Source organism: Narcine bancroftii, chromosome 9, assembly GCF_036971445.1.
Source record: "Narcine bancroftii isolate sNarBan1 chromosome 9, sNarBan1.hap1, whole genome shotgun sequence".
Classification (NCBI taxonomy): Eukaryota; Metazoa; Chordata; class Chondrichthyes; order Torpediniformes; family Narcinidae; genus Narcine; species Narcine bancroftii.
The window spans coordinates 17,187,932-17,201,912 of record NC_091477.1 but is presented as its reverse complement, the minus strand read 5'-3'; the positions used below and the strand labels follow the sequence as shown (position 1 = coordinate 17,201,912).

At 39.3% G+C, this 13,981-nt stretch overlaps 1 protein-coding gene across 1 annotated transcript in view; it reads right to left on the bottom strand.

Moving 5' to 3' along the window:
- Positions 1-13,981, bottom strand: part of LOC138743232 (protein Shroom1-like) — a 58,788-nt gene that overhangs the window by 27,985 nt on the left and 16,822 nt on the right. The window contains exon 2 of the mRNA XM_069898204.1: positions 957-3,505. Coding sequence (XP_069754305.1) covers positions 957-3,431 — 2,475 coding nt within the window. The 5' untranslated portion in view covers positions 3,432-3,505. The remainder of the gene's footprint in view (positions 1-956; positions 3,506-13,981) is intronic.

Below are 13,981 nucleotides of genomic sequence, written 5' to 3'. Positions count from 1 at the left end.
GATCCACAAAGTCATGTCCCCTTGAGTCCCCTGCCTCCATACTTTCTCAATATGCCTTATAAGGGATACCTTATCAAGTGCCTTGTTGAAATCAATATACACTACATTTACTGCCCTTCCTTCATCAATGTGTTTAGTCATATCAAAAAATTCAATCCTGTTCATAAGGTATGATGCGCCCTTGACAAAGGCATTTTGCCTATTAGTCATATTATACCTCTCCAAATGTACAGAAATCCTGCCTCCCAGGATCTTCTCCATTAACTTACCACCACTGAAATCAGAACCGCTGGCCTATAATTTCCTGGACTACCTTTCTTGAAGGGATAACACCCACAACCCTCCCATCCTCCATTTGATAATTCAAAAATCACCGCCAGAGGTTCAGCAATCTCCTCCCAGTACCGGTGACGTCCAACTTTATGCTTTACAAAAACTCCAGCGTATCCTCCTTCTTAATTCTTGCATGTTCATGATTTCCAGTTGGCTGCATCACTACAATCACCAAGGTCCTTTCCCAAAGTGAATATTGAAGTATTCATTAATTACCTCCAGTTCCACACACACTTTCCCACTGACACACTTGATAGGGCCTATTCTTTCACATCTCCCTCCCATTGCATGATATCCAGTCCTCTAATTAACATCTGTAAACCTACTCTCCTTAATACTGCCCAAGCCCGTTGAGCCCCAACACTCTTCTACCCTCTCACTCCATTGCCTGCTCCAAACGCACTGCCAACTCAGGGAAGGTCACAGGGGTTGCTGCCCACCGGCACTCAAAAAGCCCCGAGGCCAGCACACCACTGAACTGTGGAAGCTATGGTTGTGTATCTTTATCTTTGCTACATAAATTGCATTGTTTGATCACCTGAGTTTTTCTCGCTGTGTTTTTACTTCAACCACAGTGTCTGCAGACTTTTGTTTCTTACTTTTATTCTACTTTGGGGACATACCTGCTGAGGCAATGGAAATGACTTTGACCGTGCACGCCTACCAAATTGAACAAATTCCAGCTGGTCCAGTAGATCTTCAGAAGAGGCGAACCTTTCAGAAATGTCAGAGACACCTGTCCACCTTGGAGAGTGTTGAACTTCAAATGACTGGCTTAAAAAACAGCTGGCAGATCTATTGGCGTAGCCAACAGGGATTTCCGAGGAATTATCCCCATGTTTCTCAGCCAACTGGAGCTGGTGTATATTTGATCCTTGGATGGGATTACAATCAAAATATTGACAGCTGCTCTCCCTGTGCTGAGTGGGCTTTAAACATTTCCTTTCACCACTAATTAGGTCTGTAGCACAAGGTGACAGACTTCCCCTGAGGCCAAAGTACTGGACCAAAGCTTGATGCTGAATCTCTTTTAATGTCATCTGTGATGTATTGACTGCTTTAAACTGTTGCCTCCTCGAAGTTGCCTCCTTGCCCTGTACATCTGGGAACTTGAAGGTCTCTGCCTGCTGCCATTTCCTTGGACTACACCCTACACCCAACTGATTTATTTTTTCAGGTTCTGAATGATACATTTTCTTTTCCACCAATGTCAGCCTTTTCCTGCTCCCTTTCTGGGTGGCCTGGTGCTGGGGTTCCACAGTTTTGGCTCTTTGGTTCCCATGCAATATTTGTGATGCTGATGTGGCCATTGGGTCATCAGGAATGCAAATTTGGTCAGGCAAAGACACTGTTTGGAAACGTGTAATACCTGACCTGCCGGTCGCCTTTTGCTTGCCTTGGTTTGGCCAGCTAAGCTGGAGGTCTTTACGTTTAAAAGAGGTCTCCTTCAGAACCTTGGACTGTGTCTGCTTGACTTGGTTTCTATAAGCATTTTTGGAAGAAATGATCGACGAGCCAGAGGTGCCTGGAGATTCTTCATTCAACTGGTCAAGTTCAACGTGTTCATTGAGGAGTTGAGAAGAATTCTTGCATTTTCGAAGTTGGGTCATTTTGTTCTCGAGTGCTTTGCATAGATCCTGGTTTTTTTCCCTTTCTCCTTGCATGTCCTTTTGACCCCCAGAAAGCTGGTGTTCTTGTTTAGCACTCATTGGCAAACCTTTCACCACATTTGTGGTTTGAAAGGCAAGGCGCTGCAACATTGGAGTGGTTTCAGCAGTTACCGTACCATGGGTGCTTGACTCATTTGCTGGCTTCAAGTGATTCTCTAAAACATTGCAGTTATTTCTTGCTTCTGGACATGCAACCACTCTATGTCCTACACTGCCAGTGCCATTTCTTATTTGCCTCTGACTACAGGGCTTTCTTACCTGAACAGGCTCTGTCATAGAAAGGTGTGTTTTAAAGATGTGAGAGTGCTCATTGGAGCCACTAGGGAAGATCTGGCGACTGCGGGCATTGTTATCCAGACCAGGTGGGGAATACAATAAATGTCTTGCGCTTGTCTCACTCAATGACCTTTGCCTGTCTTTGTATCCACTAACTGTGTAGAACTTGTAATGCACCTTGGGGCTTTGTCCTTTTGTAGTGTTCTTGGGGCACATTACATGAAAAGAGCCTGGAAAGTCTTTGGCAAGCCTGGATTCCGTTGTAAATGGTTGCACATGTGTGTTGGTGACTTGAAAATTTGGTGCTGTTTTTTGACTGCATTCACTCACATTACTGCACATTACTCGAGATGGCAGCTCAGGATGGGGCGGAATATCAGGAACTGGTTTCTGTCCATGTGCCAATGGGAGAGAGTGGATTTGTTTCCGTGATTCTACACCGTCAAATGCGATTCCATGACCGTGATTTGGAAAAGAGAGAGAGAAGTTAGTTATGTTGCTCTGAGGTGCCTTTTCAACTCTTTTGGGAGTAAAATTTCCTGCATCTTCACCTCTTTGACTATGTTTCTCTGGCACATTACTACCATCTTTTAAGGAAGGGTACTGATAGGATGTCTGGAGATAGGCTTCTCCCATATTAGGAAGCGGTGTATCCAGGGGAAAGCTTGATGTCTCTTTAGACAGGTGATCATTTTCAAAAGTCACTACTGGTGTTCTGCTGCCAATTGAACTCTGAGATGCAGCTTGTGGGTGTGACCCATCAAGTTGTCTGATAACAAGCAAACTATCATGACGTGTTGGTGGGGGAGGTGGGCCTGACCATTTACACTCCCTGTGACAGTTTTCCATGGTTAGGAAGACAGAACTTTTTTCATTGCCCACATCAGTATGACAGTTGTCTGATGTTGCCTTCGTACCAGTCCAATGCAAAGTGTCTAAATCACGGCCCTGGTAGAATATGTTCCCCATTTGTTGGGGTCTATCATTGCAGTGAACTAAAGACACTTTTCCCTCAGCACTGGAAGTAAAGAATGAGCCAAACCCAGAGTCTCCTTCACCATATTGGTGCCTGAATTGGTCAATGCAACCAGTGTGGCTATAGGGAAAGTGGCTTGCTGAGTTGGCGGCTCCTTTCTGATCCAATCTGTCCATGCTTCAGTTGCAAGTCCATAATTTACTCTTCATTGTTGTCAAGTAAAACATCAAAGGGCCATCTCTTTGACTTTCTGAAAGCAGATTTATCATAGTTAATGCAATAAAGATCTGAGCAAAGAAATGAAATCAAATTTATTGTCAGAGGACATACAGGACACCACATACAACCCGGAGATTCTTTTTCCAGTTGGCGAGGCAGAATTACCATTTATCCACAATGCAAAATCAAAACTGTACACCATGTACTTATGTTAACAAAGAAATGTAGACAAACTAACTGTCCAATACAGAGAGAAAAATGAATAACATGCTACAGTAAGAATCCATAAATAAGTCCCTAATTGAGTTTGTTGTCGAGTCTGCTTGGGGAGCGGTAGCAGCTGTTCCTGAACCTGGTGCTGCAAGTCTTGTGGTACCTATACCTCTCTTTCCTGATGGTAGCAGTGAGAACTGAGTACGTGCTGGGTGATATGTATACTGGATGATTGCTACTACTCTCCAATGGCTGCGTTTCTGATAGATGTTCTCAATAGTGGGGAGGGTTTCACTTGTGATGTACTGGGCTATGTCCATTACCTTTTGTAAGGCTTTATGCTCAGGGGTATTAGTTCTCCCTACTGTGATGCAGCCAATCAGCAGTTTCTACCACACATCTGCAGAAATTTGCCAGGGTTTCAATGTCATACCAAACCTCCTAAAATATTAGTGTGTTGGATCCATGTGACTCCCAAGAACTTAAATTTGCTCACCCTCTCCACCTGATCCCCCAATGATCATAACAATTAGGACATTCCAAATATTTTTAATGATGTTCTCATAGGGATAATTGCAGCAATTAATTGTGTAAACAGCAGGGTTCCAAAAACATTAAATGAAATTAAAGACTCAGTAATCTGTTACAGGTGTTATTGGTTGACGAAAGCATTGTAGCAAGGATACCAATGGAATCTCTGAATGATGCAATTCATGAAGGTGAAAAAAAATCTATTTTAAATATAATTTGTAAGATTAAATTAAATGAAGCAATGAAGGCCAGGTTAAATTGGGTCAAAAAATTTGACTTACACCCAAAACTTTTTGACAAGACAATAATAATGGAAAATTGAAAACTTGAGTCAGTGGTTCTCAACCTTTTACTTTCCACTCACTTTAAGTAATCCCTATGCCATCAGTGCTCTGATTAGAGAGGAATTGCTTAAGGTGGTATGTGAGTGGGAAGGGAAGATTGAGAATCACCACTCTGGACCCAATTGTTACTGAAATATTTTATTTGAGAAAAATTGTCATTGGCCCATTTCCTTTGGAGTTTTGAAACCGTGCACATAATGAGTCAATTAGATACAATTAAAACAGTGGTTTGCAACCTTTTTCTTTCCACTCACATGCCACCTTAAGCAACCCTTTACTAATCACAAAGCACCTATGGCATAAGGAATACATAAACTGGAATGTCAGTGGAAAAAAAAGGTTGCGAACCATTGTCATAGAGCATCGAGAGATTTAACATGATCAGATGTTAAAATTCCCTTACAAATGGTTGCTAAAATATGGTGGTGACGTGAAAATGTGGGACTGTTTTTTGACCGTGTTCACTCACACTTCCGCACGTTACTCTAGATCGTAGCTCAGGATTCCCCTGTATGTGTAGCTTTGGTCTGTTGGGAGAATAGCTCAACACAAATCAGAATTTTCCCAAACCCAAGAACATCAGAATTAGGAGTAGATGCTGCAGCCACCTCAAACCTGTTCTGAATAAATGACTTTTGATCATGCACCTCAATTTCCTGCCTAATCCTCAATCACTCATATACTGAGTAAGAATTTTTCCCCTCTCCTGCCTTAAATTTTTTAAAATTTAAATTAAAAAAATTAAATATGCTCTGTGGCTAAGCATCCATAGCCCTTCAATTTGGGAGACTCCAAAAACCTGCATCTTGCTGAAACAAATTTTTCCCTCCAAGCCAAAATACACAGTATTTCAAATTAGCTCTCACCAATACCTATACTATCTCAACAAAACTTCTTTACTTTGGTATTCGAACATCCTTTCATTAAAGGATGCCATTTTCCTTCCTAATTACCACATTTAGTGGCTTCACAATAATTGTGTTCTCCTAGGTCATATCCCCACATCTACCCAGAACATTTTCCAAATGTCACCTTTTCTTCCCCCCTCTCCTCCCGCCCTCCCCCCCACTAGATTAACCTGTTTGTATCGCTGCATATCTTTTACCTCTTCACAATTCATTTTCCAGCTTTTAAAAAAAAACAAATGTGTAAATTGAAGTTGAACTTCAGGGGGTCTTTGGATTCAGAGCTAATGGCTAATTCGAAGGTTTTTTTTTAAATGTTCACTAAACATTGGGACATCCATGTCTTAAGAAATTGTTGTTGTGGCTCACTCCCCTTTTATTGAATATTAACTAACTAACTAACCTTTGTATTTCACAACCATTGCCTCTTGCTGGGCGGTCATCATCAACAGCTCTGAACCACAGGAAATAGATCACTGCTGTCAGAGGTCAAAGGTGGAGGTGAAAACCTGAGCAGGTTGAGAAATGTTGAAAGTTGGTGAGTGGGAAGATGGCAAGGATTGTTGGTGCATGGAGATATGGAACAGGACCATTTTGTCATGGAGAGCGTCATGATAGAGTCAGGGATGACCTGGTTGCCACAATTAACAGTGATGTGGTTGGGATAAGCCAGAGGCCATGATCTGGCCAAGGGTTTAGCTGAGGGCTACAATCTAGCCAGCGACCACAATTCTGTGTCAAGGTTGGGAGATGCATATTTTAAACCAATTTGAGACAGAGATAATAATTTTTCTAGATGACAATCTCCCCTTAGCAGATGTATATTACTGTGGACACATGACAGACTGCAAATGCTGGATTCTGGAACAAAATCTGTGGAAAAACTCAACGAGTTGAAAAGCCTCAGTGGACAAAAAAAAAAGAACGGTCAGTATTTCAGGGCGGAGAATGTTCCAGAGGCACCTCATGTTATATTATAATGTATTGAAAGGTGTCCATTTAATTGGATGAATACCAGACATCTTGTTAAAATCCTATATCATCCTTTATAATTTTCACCATTTTCTTTTGCATTCTTTTGGATCACCCTTTTTCAGTCAGTTATTTTCCTTTTCCATTAGTATTGAATGTAGTTCTTCCAAAAAATTGAAATGCATTCAGATTAACCGCAAAATGCAAAGTGTCCCACCATTCTTAAATCCCTCCAGCAATGCAGACTAATAATATAACAGGAAAGATTCTTAACAGGTCAACAAGTCTATCAAAACTTGTATGGTTTTCAATGAGTTCCATTTTTTAAATGTTGAAAATAACATCACTGTAAGTTATTATTTCCAGTAACTCTGCTCTCACCTCCATGTTAAAAAAAACTCAGCAGGTCCAAGATTGCACTTTATATAGCAGAGATGATACATAACCAACATTTCTTTGCTATATAAAATTCACTGTTGGACCTGCTGAGTTTCTCCAGCATTGTGAATGCAGTGATTCAAGTAAAAACACAGACTATCATGTTTTACTTTTCTCTCCTCCATTTTTTTTTAAACATATGTTTTTGGTTATTCATTCAAGTCCTGAAGTGGAGTATCAACCTACAAGTTTCAAGCTCAAAAGGCTTGAATGCAACTATTTACAGCCAAGGATATTCTTGGTGAGAGTCAAAGCATGTTCCTGAAAACAATAATTCATATCATGGGAATTTGACATCAGTGTTGAACCCAAATTTCAGATGTAGCATCAACATGAAGCAGAAGAAATTATTTTACCTCCCTCCCCAAAATAAATGAAAGAAAGGCAGAAAATCTGTAATCCTGGTACTGTGATTCTTGTCATTTTCAAAACCTAGATCAGGGAAACAATGGTGGATGAGGATTGGAATCTATAAATCAGTTACCAAAGGAAATTGGCTGAACCGTTTCTGTAAATAAATTACACTGTTAGCTGGAATGTCAGGTTGACTTAAGGAGTGTCTGCTTTATCATGAAATATTGGTGGACACCTACAGTTATTGACAAGTTGTAAACAACTAGAAGTGATTACATTTGCAAACAATGTAAAATTTACTAGTTTTTATTATATAACAAAAGGGATAGGATTTGTTTTAATGTGCTGTACATGGGAAACTTGCTCATTATGCTACAGGGAACTTTTCTCCCTTTGTGGTCCCCTAGATCTCAAAGAAAACCACACCAGGAAATTTCAGGTCTAGTGATGGAAGGAGGAGGCAGTGTTTACCGCTGGTGGCTGGACACCTTTTCCTCCATCACGGCATAGCACCACACAGCAACAAGGGCTCCAGAGGTATGTCCGTGCTGACCAGGATGGATAAGGCTGGAGCTGAATATCCAAGGAATCTAAATCAAATTTACTACAAAGTTTAACCTTTTATCATGACCACTGATCGTTTTTTGTTAAATTAAGAAATTTTTTAAATCAATGTTCACCAGCAAAAGTCACTGTTGGGCAGGGTTGATTGTGCAACTCAGTAGCAATATGGTGGCACATTGAGCATAGCAGTGGGGAAGCGCAGTTTGTCCAATGCTATTACAGTGCTGGTGACCCGGGTTCCAATCCGGGCTGTCTGCAAGGAGTTTGTATGTTCTCTGTGTTTGTGTGAGTTTCCTCAGGGTGCTCTGCTTCATTGGTATATTTGGGCAACATGGGCTCATGGGCTGAAAAAGCCTGCTGCTGTGCTGTACATCTAAATTAAAGGATATAGTGAGATTTTGATTGATTTACTTTGTATTTTTCCATATGCTGTTGGTGTTCCTTTTAAGTGTGGGAAATAATTACACAATTCCACAGCAACAGGGAAGGTAAAGATGAGAGTTTCAATTTGATAAAGGGTTCAATAGGATTAATAGGGAAATATTTCCTTACATTGGGAAACCAATAGTAAGCAATTATAAATGTAAAATGTTTTCTTAGTTACTGAGAATATATTGAATTTTGTCCCATAAATAGTTGGAGGGTTTTTTTTCTGGACCTCCACCAACTTTAAAAAAAAAATAATGCATTACGAAAAGGGACAGGTTAAAGTCATGCCACGGCAGTGATTTGTACCAGTTAAATGCAAGGTCCCCACGTAGCATAATGTTTTACAGTGCACAAGGCTGAAGTTGGTGAGTGCGATAGAACAGGTATTAAGCACGTGCATAAAGCAGCATTCTTATTAGAAATATGGAAGAGTCCAAAGCTGTGAAGACCGAGGTGTGGGATGCCACAGAAGGGAGAGTCTTGCCCGGTGCTGATGACAACAGTGGAAATGGTGTTGACATCAAGAGAAAAGACAACAATGAGAGAGGAGTTCATCAAGGTAGCAGCATGCAATAAGAAGGTATTATTTCATTTGGAGCAAGTTCTGCAGCACCAGAAAAAAATACTAACAATACTCACCTGATTCACACCTCAAATAGCAAGATGCACAAGGATGATTCACTTTAAGCAAAAATCCACTTGTGTTCATGAGCCTTGAACATGCCAGTGTATTTTTAAGGAGTGTGTGTTAACCTGTTTGTCCTCAGTGAGCACATCTTCTGGACTCTGCATTCATGCATCATTCATGGAGGACACAAGCAACATTCCTAGAAGTTTCAGCCTATGCAGAGGACCTGCTCATCTCAGGGTGGAAGCAGGAGCTTTACTCCAAAGCATGCAATAGACAGAGATGCGCAAGGCAAACAGGAAACCAGATGAATAAAAGATACAAACATCCAGATATTTTTATTTATTGGGAAACCTGCACACTTGAATAGACCTGGAGCTGGAGAAGTAAAAGAGCAAGCCAAAATACATACAAAACAAATCAATTAGTTTGATAAATGCCATTAATTGAGAACCTCAAGTCACCAGGAATACAAACAAGTCCTATGCCGGAGGGCGAAGCAACAGATCAAAACTAGCAAACTGCCCATTGTGTCAGGCAACCTTCTGCCCTAACTAATAATGAAGTTAATGTTGGAACTGCAGGCTGTCAGACAATCATTTCAGAATCCTTAAAAACTGGGTGGAAGCAAGTCCTCCTAAAAAAACAGTGTCACTGGCCAAGAATATCAGGATCACCAGTGCAAAGGTTGCAATGACAAAGGCACTGCCAGAGAGGATACGAATGAAACATATTAAAAACTCAGAAGGTAGAAATGTTCACGTTAATTTTAAAATTGTTTAAATATTTACAGGGTAACAATCAACAATGTCAAACTTATCAGAGATCATGTTGAGGAGTTCTTCTTGAAGTATAAACAAGGTAAAATTCCTGTTGAGCTTTTACCATGACAACACCGACCTTTAAAAATAAATTAACTACAGTGAGTAGGTCCTTGTTAGTTCTTTGAGAATCAGTTTTCTTTCACGTGAATAATACCAATATTTCTTAAAAAGTCATATTTACAGTCAAGCTTTATTCCTATATCCCAGCGTTCACTGCTCTCCATTTAAGAGTTACCTACAGATTTTTGCAGAATATTTATTCTTATCCCTGAAGACAATGTGCCAGTTGATGCAATAAAAGGTCAGTGTGATGTGCGAGAGAATTACAGCTTGAGAATTAAGGAATACCTCATAACAAATAAATAGAACAGAATTGAGATCTACAAACTATTATAAAGTTTTAATCATATTTTGGCAATGGAACATTTACCACTTAAAAGACAAAAAAACTTACCAGAATCTACAGTTAAAGGGCTGGTGCTAGTTAACGCAGTGCTGTGGTGGCTTTCAAAAACTTCAATGACGCAAGCCTTTGAATATCCAGAGCACCAAAATGACATCTCTCATTGCTGGCATGGCTTATTTATCAAACAAAAAAAAAACCCTGCATTCTTGCCGACTTCAAAGCAGGGCAGTACTGCAAACGGGGCGAAGATGGAGAGCAGCCAAACAACAGTGGCACGTCAGATTATAAGCAGAATTCCATCAGCACTGATCCACTACACACAGACTGGCCTCCAACAGGAAGCATAGTGAGAAAAGTGAGATCACCTCCCTAAAGCAAAAAACTAGTTTTCTTTCAAATGACTTAATTGGATCGAATATTCAAAGGGATGAGCAAAAACACATTTCCACTTTAAACTAATGATAACAGTAAACATCAAGAATACTTCCAATTTACTGCAATACCCAAATAAGAATGCAAAAATCATTTCATCTGCATGGTATCTAGGTCTCAAGTAGTCACTGAACATAATCTTTAATGGAACCATTCAAATCTAGATTTCCTCTCATCAAAACATTAACTACTTTTACTCACCCATCACCAGTAATGTTGTTTCATTCCTCTGCAAAAGAAATTATTTATTTAATGCTAGAGAGTCCATTGTCATGGACAATATATAGAAGAACTGAAATTCAAGACTTAAGGTGCAGGACAGGCAACTTTTCCCATACATTTTAGTAATAACCCAAACCACTTAAAAAAAAAAACTACATACCAGTAACACAAATTTTACACTGAACCAGGAGGGTTTGCACAGAGCACAGGAACAGGCTCCAGGAAGCGGGCAGAAATTGCTGCAACAGGCCCCCAGTTTCACAAGCACAGGAAAACATCACCCAAATTCCATTTGCTAAAATATTGGCATTATTGATAATCTGCGACTCATTGTTCAACATTTTGTTCGGCTTGTTAAATTGTATTCCAGTCTGAAATAATACATCATAGAAGAGGAGTAAAACAAGACTAAAGTTATCTTCCTTCCCAAGAGAACTTAACGCAGCACAGTTAATGTAACTGTCAGTGCCACAGTATTACAGTGCCAGCGACCAGAGATCGAATCCAGCGCTGTCTGTAAGGAGTTTGTACGTTCTCCTTGTCTCTCCATGGGTTTCCTCTGGTGCTCCAGTTTCCTCCCACAGTTCAAAACATATGGGGATTGTAAGTCAATTGGCTGTAATTGGGCAGCACAGATTTGTGCGCTGAAAGGACCAGTTAGTGTGCTCTGTCAAAATTCAAACTTTAACTGTGAGAGAACCTTTAGTACATAAAGAACAGAGATTGAAAAAGGCTACTCAGTCACGAAGATGCTAAGTGGTGACCTTATTGAGATGTACAAAATTATGAAAGTGAGCATAAAAGCTAAATTATGTCATTTTCCAGTGTAGGGGAGTATAAAACTAGAGGGCATAGATTTAAGGGGAGAGGGGAATTATTTAAAAAAAAGATCCAAGGGCACTTTTTAAACCATACAAGCATGTAGTAGGTATGTGAAATGAGCTTCCAGTGGAAGAGGAAAATCCAATTGCATCATTTACAAGCTGTTAAGGAAGGTGAAATCCCTTTCACAATAGATAACCTTAACTTTAGAGAATGGGAGAGAAAAGGAATTAAAAGAATAGAAAATTGTTTTTTGGGAAATAATTTATTATCTTTTGAACAAATGAAGTACAGATATGGAATAACTCACGGTACAATGTTTGCATACCACCAACTGAAAACCTACTTAAAGGACAAATTGGGAAGCAGGCTGAGGTTACCAGAAGGAAGCAGCTTTGAATATGTGATTACAGACACAATGATAATTAAAAGATTTATAACAAACATGTACATCAAGCTGCAAGAGAAAGAAAATGATGAAATAAGCTATAAACCCAAACAAAAGTGGGAAAAAGATCTAAACAAAGTTAAAAACGAAATATGGGAAAAGTTATGCTCTGGAACTATGAGAAATATAATACGAGGTTACGCATGATACAATATAATTGGTTACACAGGCTATATATCGCACCCCAAAAGTTAAATAAATGGGATCCAACATTATCAGATAGATGTTTTCACTGTAAGAAGGAAATGGGAACAACAGTACATGCAATTTGGGCATGTGAGAAAGTGAAAAAGTTTAGGGAAAATCTAAATCAGGTTTTAAATAAAATCACAAAAAGCAACATACCAAAAAATCCAGAGATCTTTCTTCTAAGTAATATAAGAAGTAAAGAATTAGGCCTCAAACTGGATGAAGCACAAAAAAGATTTATTATGATAACCTTAGCTGTGGCAAAAAAATGTATAATGTCAACTTGGAAATCCGAAGAGAGCCTGAGAGTACAGCAATGGTACATGGAAATGAATAAATGTATTCCATTGGAAAAAATAACATATAATTTAAAAAATAAAGTCACATTATTTGAACAAATTTGGGAACCATACATGGAACACAACAGAGAGGGCCTACCGCAGACCTCCACCCCCTAAAATGATAGAATGAGAAGACGATGAAATGACCTGATCCAGTGTGTAAAAGTAGATGACACAATTTTCTTGTTTGTTTTCATTGTGTGATAAGATTGTTTAATGGGTTTATTGTATTGTATATGTTGAACGTTTAATGGATTTGGGGGAGGCGGGGTGGGAAGGAGGGAGGGAAGGGAGGGAGGAAAAAAGGGGAGAAAATGCCACTATGTATATTCAAGAGGGAAATGTTTGTGTATATTTTGATTAATATGGTTCAAAGTGTGAAAAATAAAAAAAATAAAAGGTAAGGAAGGTGAGAAGCATGTGCACAAAAGGTGACATATGGCACAAGCTTCGGTAGATAGTTTGGTCAGTGTGGAGAAGTTGGGCTTAAGGGCATAATATCGACTTTGCTCTGTTCCAACTCTGCACTCTTGATTGTCTTTTTTAAGATTCATTTTATTGGATATTATGTATTGACCAGCTAGAATGCATGCAAAAACATACTTTTAAAAAATTGTACCTCAGTACACACGATGATTAACTTTAACTATGACAATTAAACTGTTCCCATGTTGTAAAACAGTACAATTCTATGTTCTCATGAGCAGGTACCAGCAACCTGTAAAATGAAAACCATGAGACACATTTTTTTTTAATATAAATCGAATTAGAAGGCTCGACAGATCATACAGTAAGACAGGAAATGCACCTGTGACTTTACAGTAAGACAGGAAATGCACCTGTGACTTTAACTGATTGCCATTAGTGGGAAATTCCATCGGAGTTTTGTCAGTAGAAGCTGACAGCAGATATAGCAAATCTAAATGTAAGCATCAATTCAGATCATGTGGAAGGAATCAACTCAGCAATATTCTCACATTCCTAGCTGATGGTGAAAGCAAAATATACTAAACTGTAATGGATAACAGTTACATCAAAAGTAACCAACAATATTCAAAACTAAATTTAAATTCTCAGAAATTCTGCTAACCTCCTAGATCTAAACTGATGGAGAGTTAATTGAGAACCTGTCCTCTGTAACCCTAATTTGTTTGGTATTTTAATACTTTGAAATGCTTTTTAAACACTAGATGAGCTCAGCACCATATGTGCCAAGGGCAAGGGGCTGTATTCAATTCTGTTAGAAGCCAATCTTAGTAAAATGATGCCATTGTTTTACTAAAGCTGCTATCGGCTAAGTAGATTGATGGAATGTTTTCTCTAGTGTACAATAAATTACTTGGCAACTCTTTTAACACATGGCTTCTGGGACAGCTCGAGCATTCCAACAGTACAAGCCATGTTGTCATTGCAATCCATTTTGTTGCAATCAGGAAATAAATTAA